Genomic DNA, 15,072 nt, shown 5'->3' with positions numbered 1-15,072 from the left:
CACATACAGACAAGATGTTACCATTCACATGTACATGAACCACATACAGACTAGATTTTAAAATGTACAAGTACATGTACCACATACAGACAAGATGTTACCATTCACATGTACATGTACCACATACAGACAAGATGTTACCATTCACATGTACATGTACCACATACAGACAAGATGTTCCCATTCACATGTACATGTACCACATACAGACAAGATGTTACCATTCACATGTACATATACTAAATACAGACAAGATGTTACCATTCACAGGTACATGTACCACATACAGACAAGATGTTACCATTCACATGTACATGAACCACATACAGACTAGATTTTAAAATGTACAAGTACATGAACCAGAGACAGACAAGATGTTACCATTCACATATACATGAACCACATAGAGACAAGATGTTACCATTCACATGTACATGTACCACATACAGACAAGATGTTACTATTCACATGTACACGTACTAAATACAGACAAGATGTTACCATTCACATGAACATGTACCACATACAGACAAGATGTTACCATTCACATGTACATGAACCACATACAGACAAGATGTTACCATTCACATGTACATGTACCACATACAGACAAGATGTTACCATTCACATGTACATGTACCACATACAGACAAGATGTTACCATTCACATGTACATGTACCACATACAGACAAGATGTTACCATTCACATGTACATGTACCACATACAGACAGGATGAGCTAAACCTGAGTTAATAAAGGTAAATTCTTTACCTGTCTGAGGTATATGGAGGTACTTCAGGTGTGTGTATAGCAGCCATCACTCCAATACTACTAAAGTTTGACACAGAAATGCCGTCCTCTGCTGAAATAGATTAACAGCTGATGAAATGCAAGTAGAATAAACCCTGTCTTGAAAGGCCACACCTTGTGCCCCCAAAACAGTCTCTCATGACAGGTGATAACACTATATATGACAAAAATGCTTGCATTTAGAGACTGGTCTCTCAAGACAGGTGGTCTTTCAAAACAGATGTCTTTCAAAACTTGTTTCTTCTGCACTATATTAACTAAATATACCTCTGCATCTTCTTTCTTAAACATTATCCTCATGTAGAGGGTGAACAAATGGAGAGAAGCTTTTCTCTTCTTGTGTAGGTGGTGCACAAATTAGGAGAAACCAATTTTTCTGATCAAATGTTTCTTTTCCAATACTAACCCAACTGGGTCAGTATTACTGATGAAACTTATTTTACTAGATAAATTGGTATCTTCTTCAAATACGTTGTTGTTGTTCTAGGGTTTAACGCCATTTTTCAGCACAAGATAGGCTATACATGGCGGCCAGTATAACTGGAGGAAGAACCCTGGAAAACCCAGGGAAGAACCACCGACCCACGAGAAGCTACTGGCAGGCTTTCCCATGTACCCATGCTAGCCGAGCCTTGGACTCGAACACACGCAGACAGAGGTGAGATGGCAGTGATCCAGAATGGTGAGCGCTTTAGACCACTTGGCCACTCGGGGCCCTTCTTCAAATATGTTATCCAATCATAATAGTTTAGGAAAATAGGTAACAGGCAAAGGGATTTACAACTTTTAACCTGCAGTGACCTTCTCTGGTCCCCTAATATATGTCAGCAGCTTCTAAACTGAGAATCTGCCTTGAGCATTGACTTTATATTGACAGCTTTGGAAAGGTCCAGTAGAAATCATCACACTGCATCCTTAAGAAGCTGTCCAAGATGGTAGCTTGTCATGCTGCAGCCAATGGACCCACCAATTCTAAATAAGCCTTCTGGGATTAAAGATCACTTTGAAGGTAAATTCCAGAGAAAGTTGACTCTGACCTTCTCTCCATGGTCTGTATAATGGCAGTTAGGGAACAGGTTTGGTAAAATGCAACACTTTGTTGCATCAGCCAAAATGCACAACAAATTCATATGATTGGGGTTAATTCTCTATATGCAGAATTTTCTCTGGGAGGACTGGATTTGCAAGGTAGTGGTAGTAATCCTAAGGTATTATGATTGGGTAACATATCTGAACATATTCAATTAGGTAATATATTTAATACAAGATGGATATCCAAATCCCAAACAGTTTTCTCCAGGTGAGTTCACAAAGCTTAAGTTCAACATAGTCTATAGGTTCTTTAGCATTCTGCATTTCATGAGCAAGTTTTAAAAAAAGTATTATGCTGAACATAACACATTACCTGTCATCAGTAGTATAACGAAGCAGGTGCAAAAGTTGGAATCCTGACACATTTGGGTACAAACTTTAGGCACATTGCAATGCTGAACCAATGTTTCAGTTCAATACAGAAAAATGATGCAGAAGATCTATGACTTTAACACATTAACCCCTGGAGGTTTTTGCTGTTTTTGCCTGAAATTCGAGTAGGAAACACATTTTGAAAGCTATTTGTGAATAGATCTGAAAACACCAAATCCCAGGTGATCTTTCAATAACATACTGTCTAGTTGTGTTAGAAACATCGTTTTTCATTGGCTATTTGGCTTGCGCATGAGCAAAAGGGTAAAAGTTGGATTTTTGTGTGTTGTTGTTGCTAAACGGAGCCATTATTTTTTTATCGAGACCACTCTTTATTCCAAATGCCCATCTTATGCTATTTTTTGCAAAGGTTCATCTGTCTGTTTGCAATTTGTACTTGTTTGCCTTAGACATGAGACCAAAAAGTCTAAAATCTGGAAACAAAATCAGATTCCAACCACGGGCAAATTTTGGGTAAAATACAATTGGGTCCAAAAAATGAGGTTTGTCCCTCTGTATTTTGTAGTGCAACTAAATAATTATTCAAGATTATCTGGTATCATTGTAGAGCTACATCTGTCTACCTTTCTATAATACCACCCACTTTAGTGTATCATGCATGACCATGATGCTACAGAGCTCGGTAGTAGGCTACTACCACCTGCAACGTTAACTCGTCACTAGGAGTTAATGTGTTAGCAAACTTAAACGACTTCAGCACCACTACTGCTACTGTTATAAAGGAAAAGGCTGTTGTTACCACACGTAATGTGATACCTACATCTCTCCATTTTAAGATAACAAAAGATCTTGGCAGTGATTCAATACCATATTTTGTTAGTTGAGAAAGCAAACCTTAACAAGAGTCCTTCAAATGGACTGAAGCTCTGTTGAGCAAAAAGTATATACAGGAATTCAACACAGGACCATTTCTTCCTTTCAACTGTCAAATGTTGAAACCATTTCTAATATTCTTCAGTGATACAAAATTTTAAAATTAGCTGCTGTGGCACACATACTGGATGTCAACTTGGAACCATTTTCATTTAGGACAAAGTAGACAGTGGCTTAAGTAGAGCATGATGATTTAGCTGCTAATTTTAAACAGCATAAAACAATTAATGCCCGTTTGAATCTGTCAGCAGGGTTGGTTGGCTTCATTGTTTGAAGTTTGTTGACACGGATTATACTATGTGTGATCAGATGTAATTGAAAAAGGATTAAAGAGATTAACTAATTATGGATGGATTACTAATGAGCTCAATCAGTATAAAACAATTATCACAACTGTGATTCTCTCCACAGGTTATGTTCTGCTTCAGTGCTTAAAGTTGTCAAGATGAATTTGAGTTTACACTCTGCATAATCATAATTAATTCACACAGGATTAAAGATGCATTGTGACTTTGTGACATTGTGACTTTGGTGTTTAAAATTTGTCAAGATGTGTAAATGTGTTATCTTCCAAAGCTAAAATGCCAAAATCTAACCAACTGATATATCACACAAAATTAAGTGATGGATGGAAATATGAAACTCACAGACTGGAATCAACTTCAAAGGACACAACTATGCATTGTGCCTTTCCTGTAAAGCTGATTTTAAAATCAGATATGGTGGCAAGAATAACATTATTTGTGATGCAGAAACCCCATCTCATAAAAGCATAGTGACGGCAACAACTAATATGCCATCAGTAAAATCCATCTTCTCAGAATCTGCAACAATGTGCATAAAGATATACATGCCAAGATCCTGTTTCGCAATTATATCAATGAAAATAATCTCTCATTTATGGTAGCAGATTATTTTTCAGATCTAGTCAAAATAACATTCTCTGACAGGGAAATTGCACAAAAGTTCTCACTAAAAAAACTGAAAACTAATCACATGGTGACCCAAGCTTTGGGTGCTCACTGGGATAAGAAAGCCAAAGACATGTGCAGCAATGAAAAATTTGCCATTCACACTGAAAATTGTCCATTCTTTGAAGTAAAAACTCCTGACCAAATTTGCAAATTTCCAGATTTGTCCTAAACTGACTTATCTCTTCTGCCATATGTATGTATGAGGCATTATCAATTCACACCCTAACAACAAATCATACCCATCAATAAGGAATGATTTCATAAAAATAAAGACAGAACATAAACAAAAGCATTTATTAACGTAAAATCTGAAAGTGCATTTCTTCACTTCCATGCATATTGCATCCTTAATAAAACTTGGAGAGTGTATGAACTAAAAGACTACTAATATCTATCATCAGTTACAAAAGTAACTTTTTAAAACTGTCTGGCCATGATGATATTGACATTTCTACGATTTGTGTGTTTTGATCATATAATTATAGCTAGCTAGAACTGTGCATTGCCTACTTGGCTGCAATATCACATATTGCTGTACTTGGGTGGTGAAACAATACATACAATGATTAGTACCACAGAGTTAGCATGTGATACAATACACGTTATGATATGGGACTGATGATGCAGTATGTATCACAATATTGGCCCTTACTTTGTCTGTCTTTACTTGTAATGTCCATGTTGCTACGATGGCATAGTTAACATGCCACAAGGTTACTAGTATCACCTGGGTATATCATGACTGACTTGCAAAAGATGATTTTGATACAAACTTTACAATGAAATATTTTCAGACAAGAGCCTTTAATGCAGCTGAGGGGTTTCTGTTTTAAGATTCTGTCTGCCATTTTGGTCTTTGCAAAGAATTTTGGGATCAGAAGTTTTTCTGAATTCATGTTAAATATACAAATTGTCTTTCAAACCTGAATTGTAATAAAAATAGAAATGGTCAACATATGACCCAATGACCATTTTGTACAGCCATATCTGACTACAAAATTATTCTGATGTTTCATCAACCTAGACTGGTGACTTCTCTTAAATTTTCTTTCTTCTCTCATCTGTGATTTCTTGTTATTTGTGATATATCACCTTCAAGTTTTATTACACTGATGTGTTTTCAAAGTCATTGGAAAAGATATAAATGCAGTATATCGATACAGAAAAAAATCAGTTTCCGATATTATTGTTGAATGTTATATCTCTAAATTTGGTGAGCATACAATTTTGGAGAAAATATTTTTCTTGACTAAATTTGACAAAATTTGATGGTTTGTGATAAACAGTACATAACTTAAAGTTCCGAATATATCATGCAAATCTTATGTATGCCGAGATGGATAAAAGCATCTAGACCACTACCTTGTCTCAAACCACATATATCAACAAAGTTACTAAAAAAAGCCTGATTCACCTATCAACTGTAATAAATAAAAAAAATAATTACTGGTAAAATTTGTAGCTATCTGCTTCTTTCCCATGAGTGATAAAAGTCCCATCACATCATACACTGGCTTACGGATAAACTGGGTGTGTGGAGGTTGAGTTGTGTTGATTTGGAATCGTGCAAGCAAAGTTCGCTCTGTAAACTGGTATGGATACCAGCTCAGGAAACCATTATCGTTGCTGAGTAATTTGTAGTTCTTGATCGGGGATGAAGATGATGTAACCATTTCATTCAGGTGTTGTCCTATCACCTGTAACATATAATCTTCAAAGATAACTGATGTATATTATAATGCTAATTATGTAAAACATTGTGTGTGTGTGTGTGTATATATATATATATATATATATATATATATATATATATATATATATATATATATATATATATATATATACATGTATAAATAAGTGTGCAGGAACAATTATGTGCACAGTGTATTAAAGTCGAAAAACTTCCATTGTTTCATAAGCTTTTAAATTTTGTCGAAATAGCTTAGCATGCATTACCTCCAAATGCCAAAAGGTCAAAATCTAAGCAATTCAAATATCACATGAAATTCAGTAATGGATGGAATTGGAAATTTCAGTGGTTGAAATCAATTTCAAAGGAACATGAATATGCATCCTGCTCCTCCTGCATGCTGATTTTAAAAACTGTCATGTTGCCAAGAGTCGTCACGTCATGCAGAAACCCCATCTCACACTAACCGCAACAATACATTTAACTTTGTAGTAACAAATCATTTGCCGGATCTAGTGAAAATAATGTTCCCTTACTCAAAATCCACACAAAAGTTTTCATGCAGATGGACAAAAATTACTTATATTGTGACCTATACTTTGGATACTCACTGGGATCAGAAAGTCACAGACATGTGCCACAAAGAAACATTTACCATTCTGGGATCAGAAAGTCACAGACATGTGCCACAATGAAACATTTACCATTCTGGGATCAGAAAGTCACAGACATGTGCCACAATGAAACATTTACCATTCTGGGATCAGAAAGTCACAGACATGTGCCACAATGAAACATTTACCATTCTCACTGACAAGTCAAATGATCATGAGGAAAATGAAATGATGACAGTCTTAGATTGTGTTTATGACAAGGATATAAACAGGATATGCCCAAGATTCCTTGGAATACAAACTTGTAACAATGGAATGCAGACCTCATCTTTCCATGCTTGAATAAAATATTCATATAAGTATTACTAGAGTTACTTTATTTTTCAGGATACAGCATAATCACAATTGAATTATAACAATAATAAAAATTTATTATATAAATTCACCGTTGTGAGTGACCACTTGCAGAACATGACCAGCTACCACAATATTTAAGCCAAATATGTTTTATGTGAACATCCACATCACAAAAACTGATATTAATACCACTGACCTTGATTTAATCCTTCGTAAATATTTATGTAAATCAGACTAAAGTGCATGACACCAATGGTAATCCATAATGAATGAAGTCTCTGTCTTGGTCTATAATATTAGTAAGTGACAATTCTTTTCGGTTTTCAATTGTAATTATCAAAGAATGGTTATAGTAATGATAATGATGACTACAAGTGTCTGCAAATTAGGCTTCAAGTCACAAAGGGTGTGATGGTATTATGTATGCATTTGTGTTCCATGTAGACCATCTTACAGACATTCAAACAACATCAGATGCATGGGAATGCAATAAATAATAATCTGATTAGGCAGACTGTCCTGTGATCATTAATGATAATTATTGGCTATTGATGGATGAACAATGAAAACTTACTACAGGTCTGCACAACCAATCGGAAATTAAAAGCAGTGATTTGTACCTTTGACAAAAAAACTGATTCTATAATATTTCTGACACAGAAATGTTCCATGGGCTGACTGCATTAGATATGCAAGTGACAACTGCAATGTAATGACTGGAGGAAAAAAAAACTGAGTTTAGTCAAGAATTAGAGAAAGAAATCCCAGGGTTCAACAAAGACATAATTTGCATGAAATTTCTCCCCATTGGTTTTGAGAAGTTGCGTGACTAATGATTTTGTTGCAATAAGCCGACACTGCTATGGCCTGACAGCATATCTGTACTCAATAGCATTGTACTAACATTGCCACATTCCAATGCAGAAAGTAAATGGACATTTTCCTTTCTGAGAACAATTCAGGCTGAATCTAGAGGAACCTGGATCTGGTAACAGGACATCATCTCCTAAGTGTTAAGATCAACAATGATGAAGACTGCCACCAATACAATCCAGGCAATGAACTCCTAATACTATAAATGCTTCTTGTACATACAAATACAGTATGACTGAAAACAAGTCACTAGGAAAGGAATTTTTTGGATGAGATGATGTTCATATTTTAATATTAAAAAAACGTAAATTTGTTCAAAAGTTGTCATTTCTGTCCATGTGCATGCTGACAATTAAGTTGATGAAAATCCACCTTCTTCTGAGGTCAAAATTTCTGACACAATTTTGGAAATCTCCTGATCTGTCTGGACCTTAATTTTTTTCTGTTACATGTACATATCAGTCATTTGTCACATGTACATATCAGTCATTTGTCACATGTACATATCAGTCATCTGTCACATGTACATATCAGTCATTTGTCACATGTACATATCAGTCATTTGCCACATGTACATATCAGTCATCTGTCACATGTACATATCAGTCATTTGTCACATGTACATATCAGTCATTTGTCACATGTACATATCAGTCAGATACAACTGGTGTAAAAATAATCAAGAATCTTTTCCTTCTTCCAAGAGAGATTATTCTGATGTGTACATTTACCTTTGTTACCATGGCAGCATACGTGGCATCGGCTCTCCATTCCTCATCTTTACTCCAGCCTACTAATGGATCAGCCTCACTGAAACAAGGAAATAAGATACTTTGAAACATCAAAGAGCTAAAGTATGGGCTTTCATATTTCTCAAACTCTCTGTCTACCACCTTGTTGCAAAGAATTCAAAAAAAGGTATGAATCAGGCAAATTAAGAACTATCAATGATACAATGATTATGGAATGACCTTAATGTTAATAAGAAAGAAGAGAAATCAAGGTGAATTCAATTAAAATATTAGTTTGTGGAGTCACAATATGTAATGACTTGGGAGAACAAAGTTTTGTCCTTCTCTCTTATTAAGTGATTTGCTGCTCTGTATTTCTTTATTCTGTAGTGAATGTAAAGGTCTGCATACTGTGCTGCCCATCAGGCTGGACATACAATGGTCAGAAATCTCATCTGTTCACCTCCACACACCTGTTACAGATTTTATTGTTTAATGGGCTGATCCATTTATTGTCATGGGTGACTTAGGGTTTGGCTTTCGGCTGTAAATAAATTTGCCGAGTCTTTTATATTTAGATTCACAACTTATGGATGGCCATATATGTGTTACCACAATGATAAGTTTACAATTCACATACCATAATGAAATCTGGACTATTTGTAAACTTAAAGTCAACATATTTTAGTGGTCTATAAATCATTTATATTAATGCATGTAAATAAGAACAGACTATATGTACAAACCTCTTTTTATGAGTGATCATCCATACAACTATTGTGATATTAAAATATCAGTGCATCATGGTATGAACCTATTATATTGATATAACATGATGCTGATGTATAGATTGTCAATGAAAAATATTTGTACAAGACCATTATTTTGTGTAAAATTAACAATATTTATATTTTCCAACTTGACTCACTTTGATTGAAACAATCCTATTCTGTATTATGGCAATTCAATAAATGGGAATCTACATGAAAAGACCCAGTTTCAAATAAAATGGTCAAATTTGCAAAATAAATCAAACTTGTCACAGGTCACCATCCTATGGCCAATAACTTTTCTGTCAGGCTACTTTTCACAGTCAGTATCCTGTCAGACTACTTAACTTTTACGGGGATAGAAAAATTTATTTGTGTTTCATTTGTGATCTTTAAATAAAAACCAGTCAAAATGTTTAACATGTTTTATGTCTAGTAAGCACAGATTGCATTTTTGAGCTTATTTATGATTGGTCAAATGAATCTAAAATGAACAAATCAGGGTTTTTTATGTTATCTTTCAAAGCACATGGGTCTATTAGTATTCTGCAAGTTCAAAACATGGGTCTATTAGTATTTGCAAGTTCAAATCAACATGGGTCTATTAGTATTTGCAAGTTCAAATCAACATGGGTCTATAAGTATTTGCAAGTTCCAATCAACATGGGTCTATTAGTATTTGCAAGTTCAAATCAACATGGGTCTATTAGTATTTGCAAGTTCAAATCAACATGGGTCTATTAGCATTTGCAAGTTCAAATCAACATGGGTCTATAAGTATTTGCAAGTTCAAATCAACATGGGTCTATTAGTATTTGCAAGTTCAAATCAACATGGGTCTATAAGTATTTGCAAGTTCAAATCAACATGGGTCTATAAGTATTTGCATGTTCAAATCAACATGGGTCTATAAGTATTTGCAAGTTCAAATCAACATGGGTCTATTAGTATTTGCAAGTTCCAATCAACATGGGTCTATTAGTATTTGCAAGTTCAAATCAACATGGGTCTATTAGTATTTGCAAGTTCCAATCAACATGGGTCTATTAGTATTTGCAAGTTCAAATCAACATGGGTCTATAAGTATTTGCAAGTTCAAATCAACATGGGTCTATTAGTATTTGCATGTTCAAATCAACATGGGTCTATAAGTATTTGCAAGTTCAAATCAACATGGGTCTATTAGTATTTGCAAGTTCCAATCAACATGGGTCTATTAGTATTTGCAAGTTCCAATCAACATGGGTCTATTAGTATTTGCAAGTTCAAATCAACATGGGTCTATTAGTATTTGCAAGTTCCAATCAACATGGGTCTATTAGTATTTGCAAGTTCAAATCAACATGGGTCTATTAGTATTTGCAAGTTCCAATCAACATGGGTCTATTAGTATTTGCAAGTTCAAATCAACATGGGTCTATTAGTATTTGCAAGTTCAAATCAACATGGGTCTATTAGTATTTGCAAGTTCTAATCAACATGGGTCTATAAGTATTTGCAAGTTCCAATCAACATGGGTCTATAAGTATTTGCAAGTTCCAATCAACATGGGTCTATTAGTATTTGCAAGTTCCAATCAACATGGGTCTATTAGTACTTGCAAGTTCAAATCAACATGGGTCTATAAGTATTTGCAAGTTCAAATCAACATGGGTCTATAAGTATTTGCAAGTTCAAATCAACATGGGTCTATTAGTATTTGCAAGTTCAAATCAACATGGGTCTATAAGTATTTGCAAGTTCCAATCAACATGGGTCTATAAGTATTTGCAAGTTCCAATCAACATGGGTCTATTAGTATTTGCAAGTTCCAATCAACATGGGTCTATAAGTATTTGCAAGTTCAAATCAACATGGGTCTATTAGTATTTGCAAGTTCAAATCAACATGGGTCTATTAGTATTTGCAAGTTCCAATCAACATGGGTCTATAAGTATTTGCAAGTTCCAATCAACATGGGTCTATTAGTATTTGCAAGTTCAAATCAACATGGGTCTATTAGTATTTGCAAGTTCAAATCAACATGGGTCTATTAGCATTTGCAAGTTCAAATCAACATGGGTCTATTAGTATTTGCAAGTTCCAATTAAAATGGGTCTATTACTATTCTGCAAGTTCACTGTAACATTATACTGTTTCCCCAGGGAAAAAAGCTCACTCATTGTAAAATGGTAGTGCTTCCAGGGATGGATACTTCTCAGTAATCTTCTTCATCAGCTCTGACTCAGAATCAAATATAACTCTGGAAGACATGTCACCCTGTAACAAAGAAAATCAATATTACAAAGTAAATTTGTTTCTTAAACATATTAACATACAGTACAAAGTTTGCCACAGACCTAGTGAAAAGTTTCTGCAAACAAGGGGTGTAATTCCACGTAAATGTGCAGAGTGCACAAAATACATATAGGCAATTGAAGAGTGAAAGTAACAAACAGCCTAATTTTTTTCACATAAGAGAATTTCTTGCAAAATATTTGTTTCGAAAAAAAACCTGGGTAACGAGAGAATTATGAGTTAAGAAACAACCATGAAAACATACAAAATTAACCAAGGAGACTATTGTTACAACACTATGGTTTTAAACCAAGTATCTTAAAGAAGCTAAAACAAACAAGTTGATTAAAATCAAAAACTAAATTCTAAGTTACAAAGCAAAAATTTAAGAGAAACTTACATTAATGTGAATTAAATCACAAATAATCCAAAACATTCTATCACAAATACAAAAGGATAGCATTCTGAATGATGTACCTATAGTCTAGCATATGCTGATGTAATTATAGTCTAGCATATGTTGATGTACCAATAGTCTTGAATAGGTATATGTACCAATAGTCTTGAATAGGTATATGTACCAACAGTCTAGATAAGACTATGCAGAATGAGTCATATGTAAGGATGCTGACTATATAGGACTAGTCACATGTAAGGATGCTGACTATATAGGACTAGTCACATGTAAGGATGTTGACTACATAGGACTAGTCACATGTAAGGATGCTGACTATATAGGACTAGTCACATGGAAGGATGCTGACTATACAGGACTAGACACATGTAAGGATGCTGACTATGTCAGACTAGTCACATGTAAGGATGCTGACTATGTAGGACTAGTCACATGTAAGGATGCTGACTATATGTACCAACAGTCTTGATGTATCACAATGGTTATATATATATATATATATATATATATATATATATATATATATATATATATATATATATATATATATAGAGGGCTTTCTCTGCTTAATGAGAAAGGGGGGGGCTGATGCACATCAGCGAAGTTAGTGGACAAATGGATGGAGACGGAGTGAAGCCTTCAAAAAGTCCCTATGTATTTCATTTATTCTAACCCAGGTTCATCTCTAATAAAAGGGTATTTGGTGATATAACTTAGTTATTGAAGAGAGAGAAAGTAAGATGGAAAGTTCTAAAAGTAGAATGACAGAGAGAAGAAAGATAGCTCATTTCATTAAAGTGAAATTATTACTTACTGAAATCAAGATGCAAAGATGAAAATCCAATGAGAATAATAAGGTTCATTTAAAGTAAATAATTAGTTAAGTAAGCAGTTAAAAATGAAAGATATGTTTAGGTGGATGGAGACTAAGCTGAGGAAGGAAATTAGGAATGTATAAAATAATCTGATAAATGATGTAATTAATGGGGCCAAGCTGAATTTCTTATCATCTTGTATGCCAGAACAAACCAGACATTTATATCGTCTTGATATAGTAACTCTGTAATCACACAAGACTGGTCTAATGCCAAACAATGGAGACTGTACTATGCTTCAGCATCTGCAAACAGCAATTCCACCCGAACCAACGCTGGATCGGTCGAAAAGCATATATAAAATTAAATGTATATACAATTAAATGTATACATGCGCTGTGACCAGACTATCCGACATGTGCAGAGAGTGGACATTTGTGCTGACCAGTAAAAATGGTCCAACATAAACAGAGCTCAAGTAAACACTTCATGTAGAAAAGAAAGGGGTGGGGTAACTTTAAATTTCAGAGTAAATAAGTCTGAAATTAGCCACATCGTATATTAAAGAACTAATTCAAGTAAATTACACATTAAATTTCCATCCACCATCACATTATATATATATATATATATATATATATATATATATATATAGAGAGAGAGAGAGAGAGAGAGTGTGCTTAACTTTTATCCATGATTGTAGGTTGTACTTTAAGCTAATGGTGATTTCTAAACAACCTATTTAGATAGCTAACTTTGGTCCATGATTGTAGATTATACTTTAAGATAATGGTAATTTGTAAATATGCTGACATGGCCTTTTGACCTTCAAATGTTTTGAAAGAGAACTTAAGACCCTCATCATGGTCATCTTAATGTCCGCTGGTCATGAGTGGTCTGTGAGCCATCAAATTGTTGTTCCAAAGTTATAATGGCAGGAAATTTTTAGTCTCTCAAGATCCATAGCAGAATCTATTAACAAAATTAAAGCCATTTTCATGGATTTTTCAGCTATTCAGAAACAGGTGAGATACAATGTTTTTCTATCTCCACATGAACAGTTTTTAAGTGATGTTGCTATCAGGGAACATACTGGCAAAGACTTTGTTTATTTCAATGTTTTGGTAAAAAATGTTATACTTTGAAACTGTGCAAAGTACAATTAACTGCAGCCTGCAAAGTGTCTTCTTTCGATACAAATAATGTCAGCAGCTGAGAGGAAAACTGTTTAGGGGTTGTCAAAATCACAGAGCTTGTTATTGGAGTTGTCAAAATCACAGAGCTTGTGATTGCTGCTAGGCTTTTGAGAATCCAAGCTTCATATTGTACACAATAAATGTCTTAAGACATAATCTGCAATGAGCCAAATAAATGTCTGCATCTTTCTGTAGCCATTCTTGATATTCTTGATTTTTGAGTAATGATGCTTGGAATTCTGTCTTGCTCACCATCTTTGCTACAGGTGAAAAACTGCTTCCAGGCAAAACCTGATAGTTACCAAATATCACAAAAGTCTCAACTGAGATCGTAATATCTTTCTTTTTTTTTGCATTAGTCTTCACTTTCAAGGATCTCCTGACAGAATTCCAGGATTATATTAACATTTACCAGTAAGCCTCTTTCAGAGCTTTCCAAGATGCCACAGCATTCAAGGCTTTTCAAGGATTGCTGCAGACCCTGCTCTCTTGGGTAGTCATATAGGAGTCAATAAGATTTAACACATAATCTTGAAGCATTTTTATTGTCCAAAAAATTAAAACTGATGTTTGTAAATACTGCAGATCTTGTCATACTTGTCAAATGGTAGGAAAACCCAATCAAAAGATACCTAAGGCTCATCTGCAACCTATTCCTGCATTTGATGAACCATTTAGCAGAATAATGGTAGATTGTGTCAGTCCCTTACCTAAGACCAAGTCAGGCAACCAATACTTGTTGACTATAATGTGTGCATCAGCAAGATATCCAGAATTCCTTTAAGGAATAACAAAACTAAAAACATAGCAAAAACTTTAATAAAGATTTTTAAACTTCCTATCCTTCCCAAATCTATCATGTCTATCATGTCTGACGAAGGGTCAAATTTTATCTCTGGAATTTTCCCACAAATTATGCATGAATTAGGCATCCAACAGTTTAAATCTTCTGTCCATCACCCTGAAAGTAAAAGGGTTTTTGAAAGTTTCCATCAAAATTTAAAGAATATGATTCTGTCATAATGCTTTGATACAGGAAAAGACTAGAATGAGGGTGATCATTTGCTGTTGTCTGCTGTTGGGGAATCAGTTCAAAGAATCATTAGGTATTAGGCATTTTGTGCTAGTTTTTCACATACTGTCCATGGACCAAAAGAGAAACTTCTTTCAAATGAGTATTCCATGATTAAT

General features: G+C 34.5%; 1 protein-coding gene across 3 annotated transcripts in view; it reads right to left on the bottom strand.

Moving 5' to 3' along the window:
* Positions 1–15,072, bottom strand: part of LOC149772419 (alpha-L-iduronidase-like) — a 60,540-nt gene that overhangs the window by 25,545 nt on the left and 19,923 nt on the right. For 2 of the 3 annotated variants that reach the window (XM_089947836.1, XM_089947839.1), the window contains exons 6-9: positions 11,337–11,437; positions 8,409–8,487; positions 5,591–5,840; positions 773–863 (exon numbers count right to left, since the gene is read on the bottom strand). In XM_089947836.1, the coding sequence (XP_089803962.1) occupies positions 773–863; positions 5,591–5,840; positions 8,409–8,487; positions 11,337–11,437 (521 nt within the window). The remainder of the gene's footprint in view (positions 1–772; positions 864–5,590; positions 5,841–8,408; positions 8,488–11,336; positions 11,438–15,072) is intronic. The other variant, XM_089947838.1, reaches the window with a different exon arrangement.

This window comes from Sinohyriopsis cumingii, unplaced genomic scaffold (genome assembly GCF_028554795.1).
Source record: "Sinohyriopsis cumingii isolate HCF-2022 unplaced genomic scaffold, ASM2855479v2 utg001510l, whole genome shotgun sequence".
Lineage (NCBI taxonomy): Eukaryota > Metazoa > Mollusca > Bivalvia > Unionida > Unionidae > Sinohyriopsis > Sinohyriopsis cumingii.
This window is presented reverse-complemented; position numbering and strand designations above follow the sequence as displayed.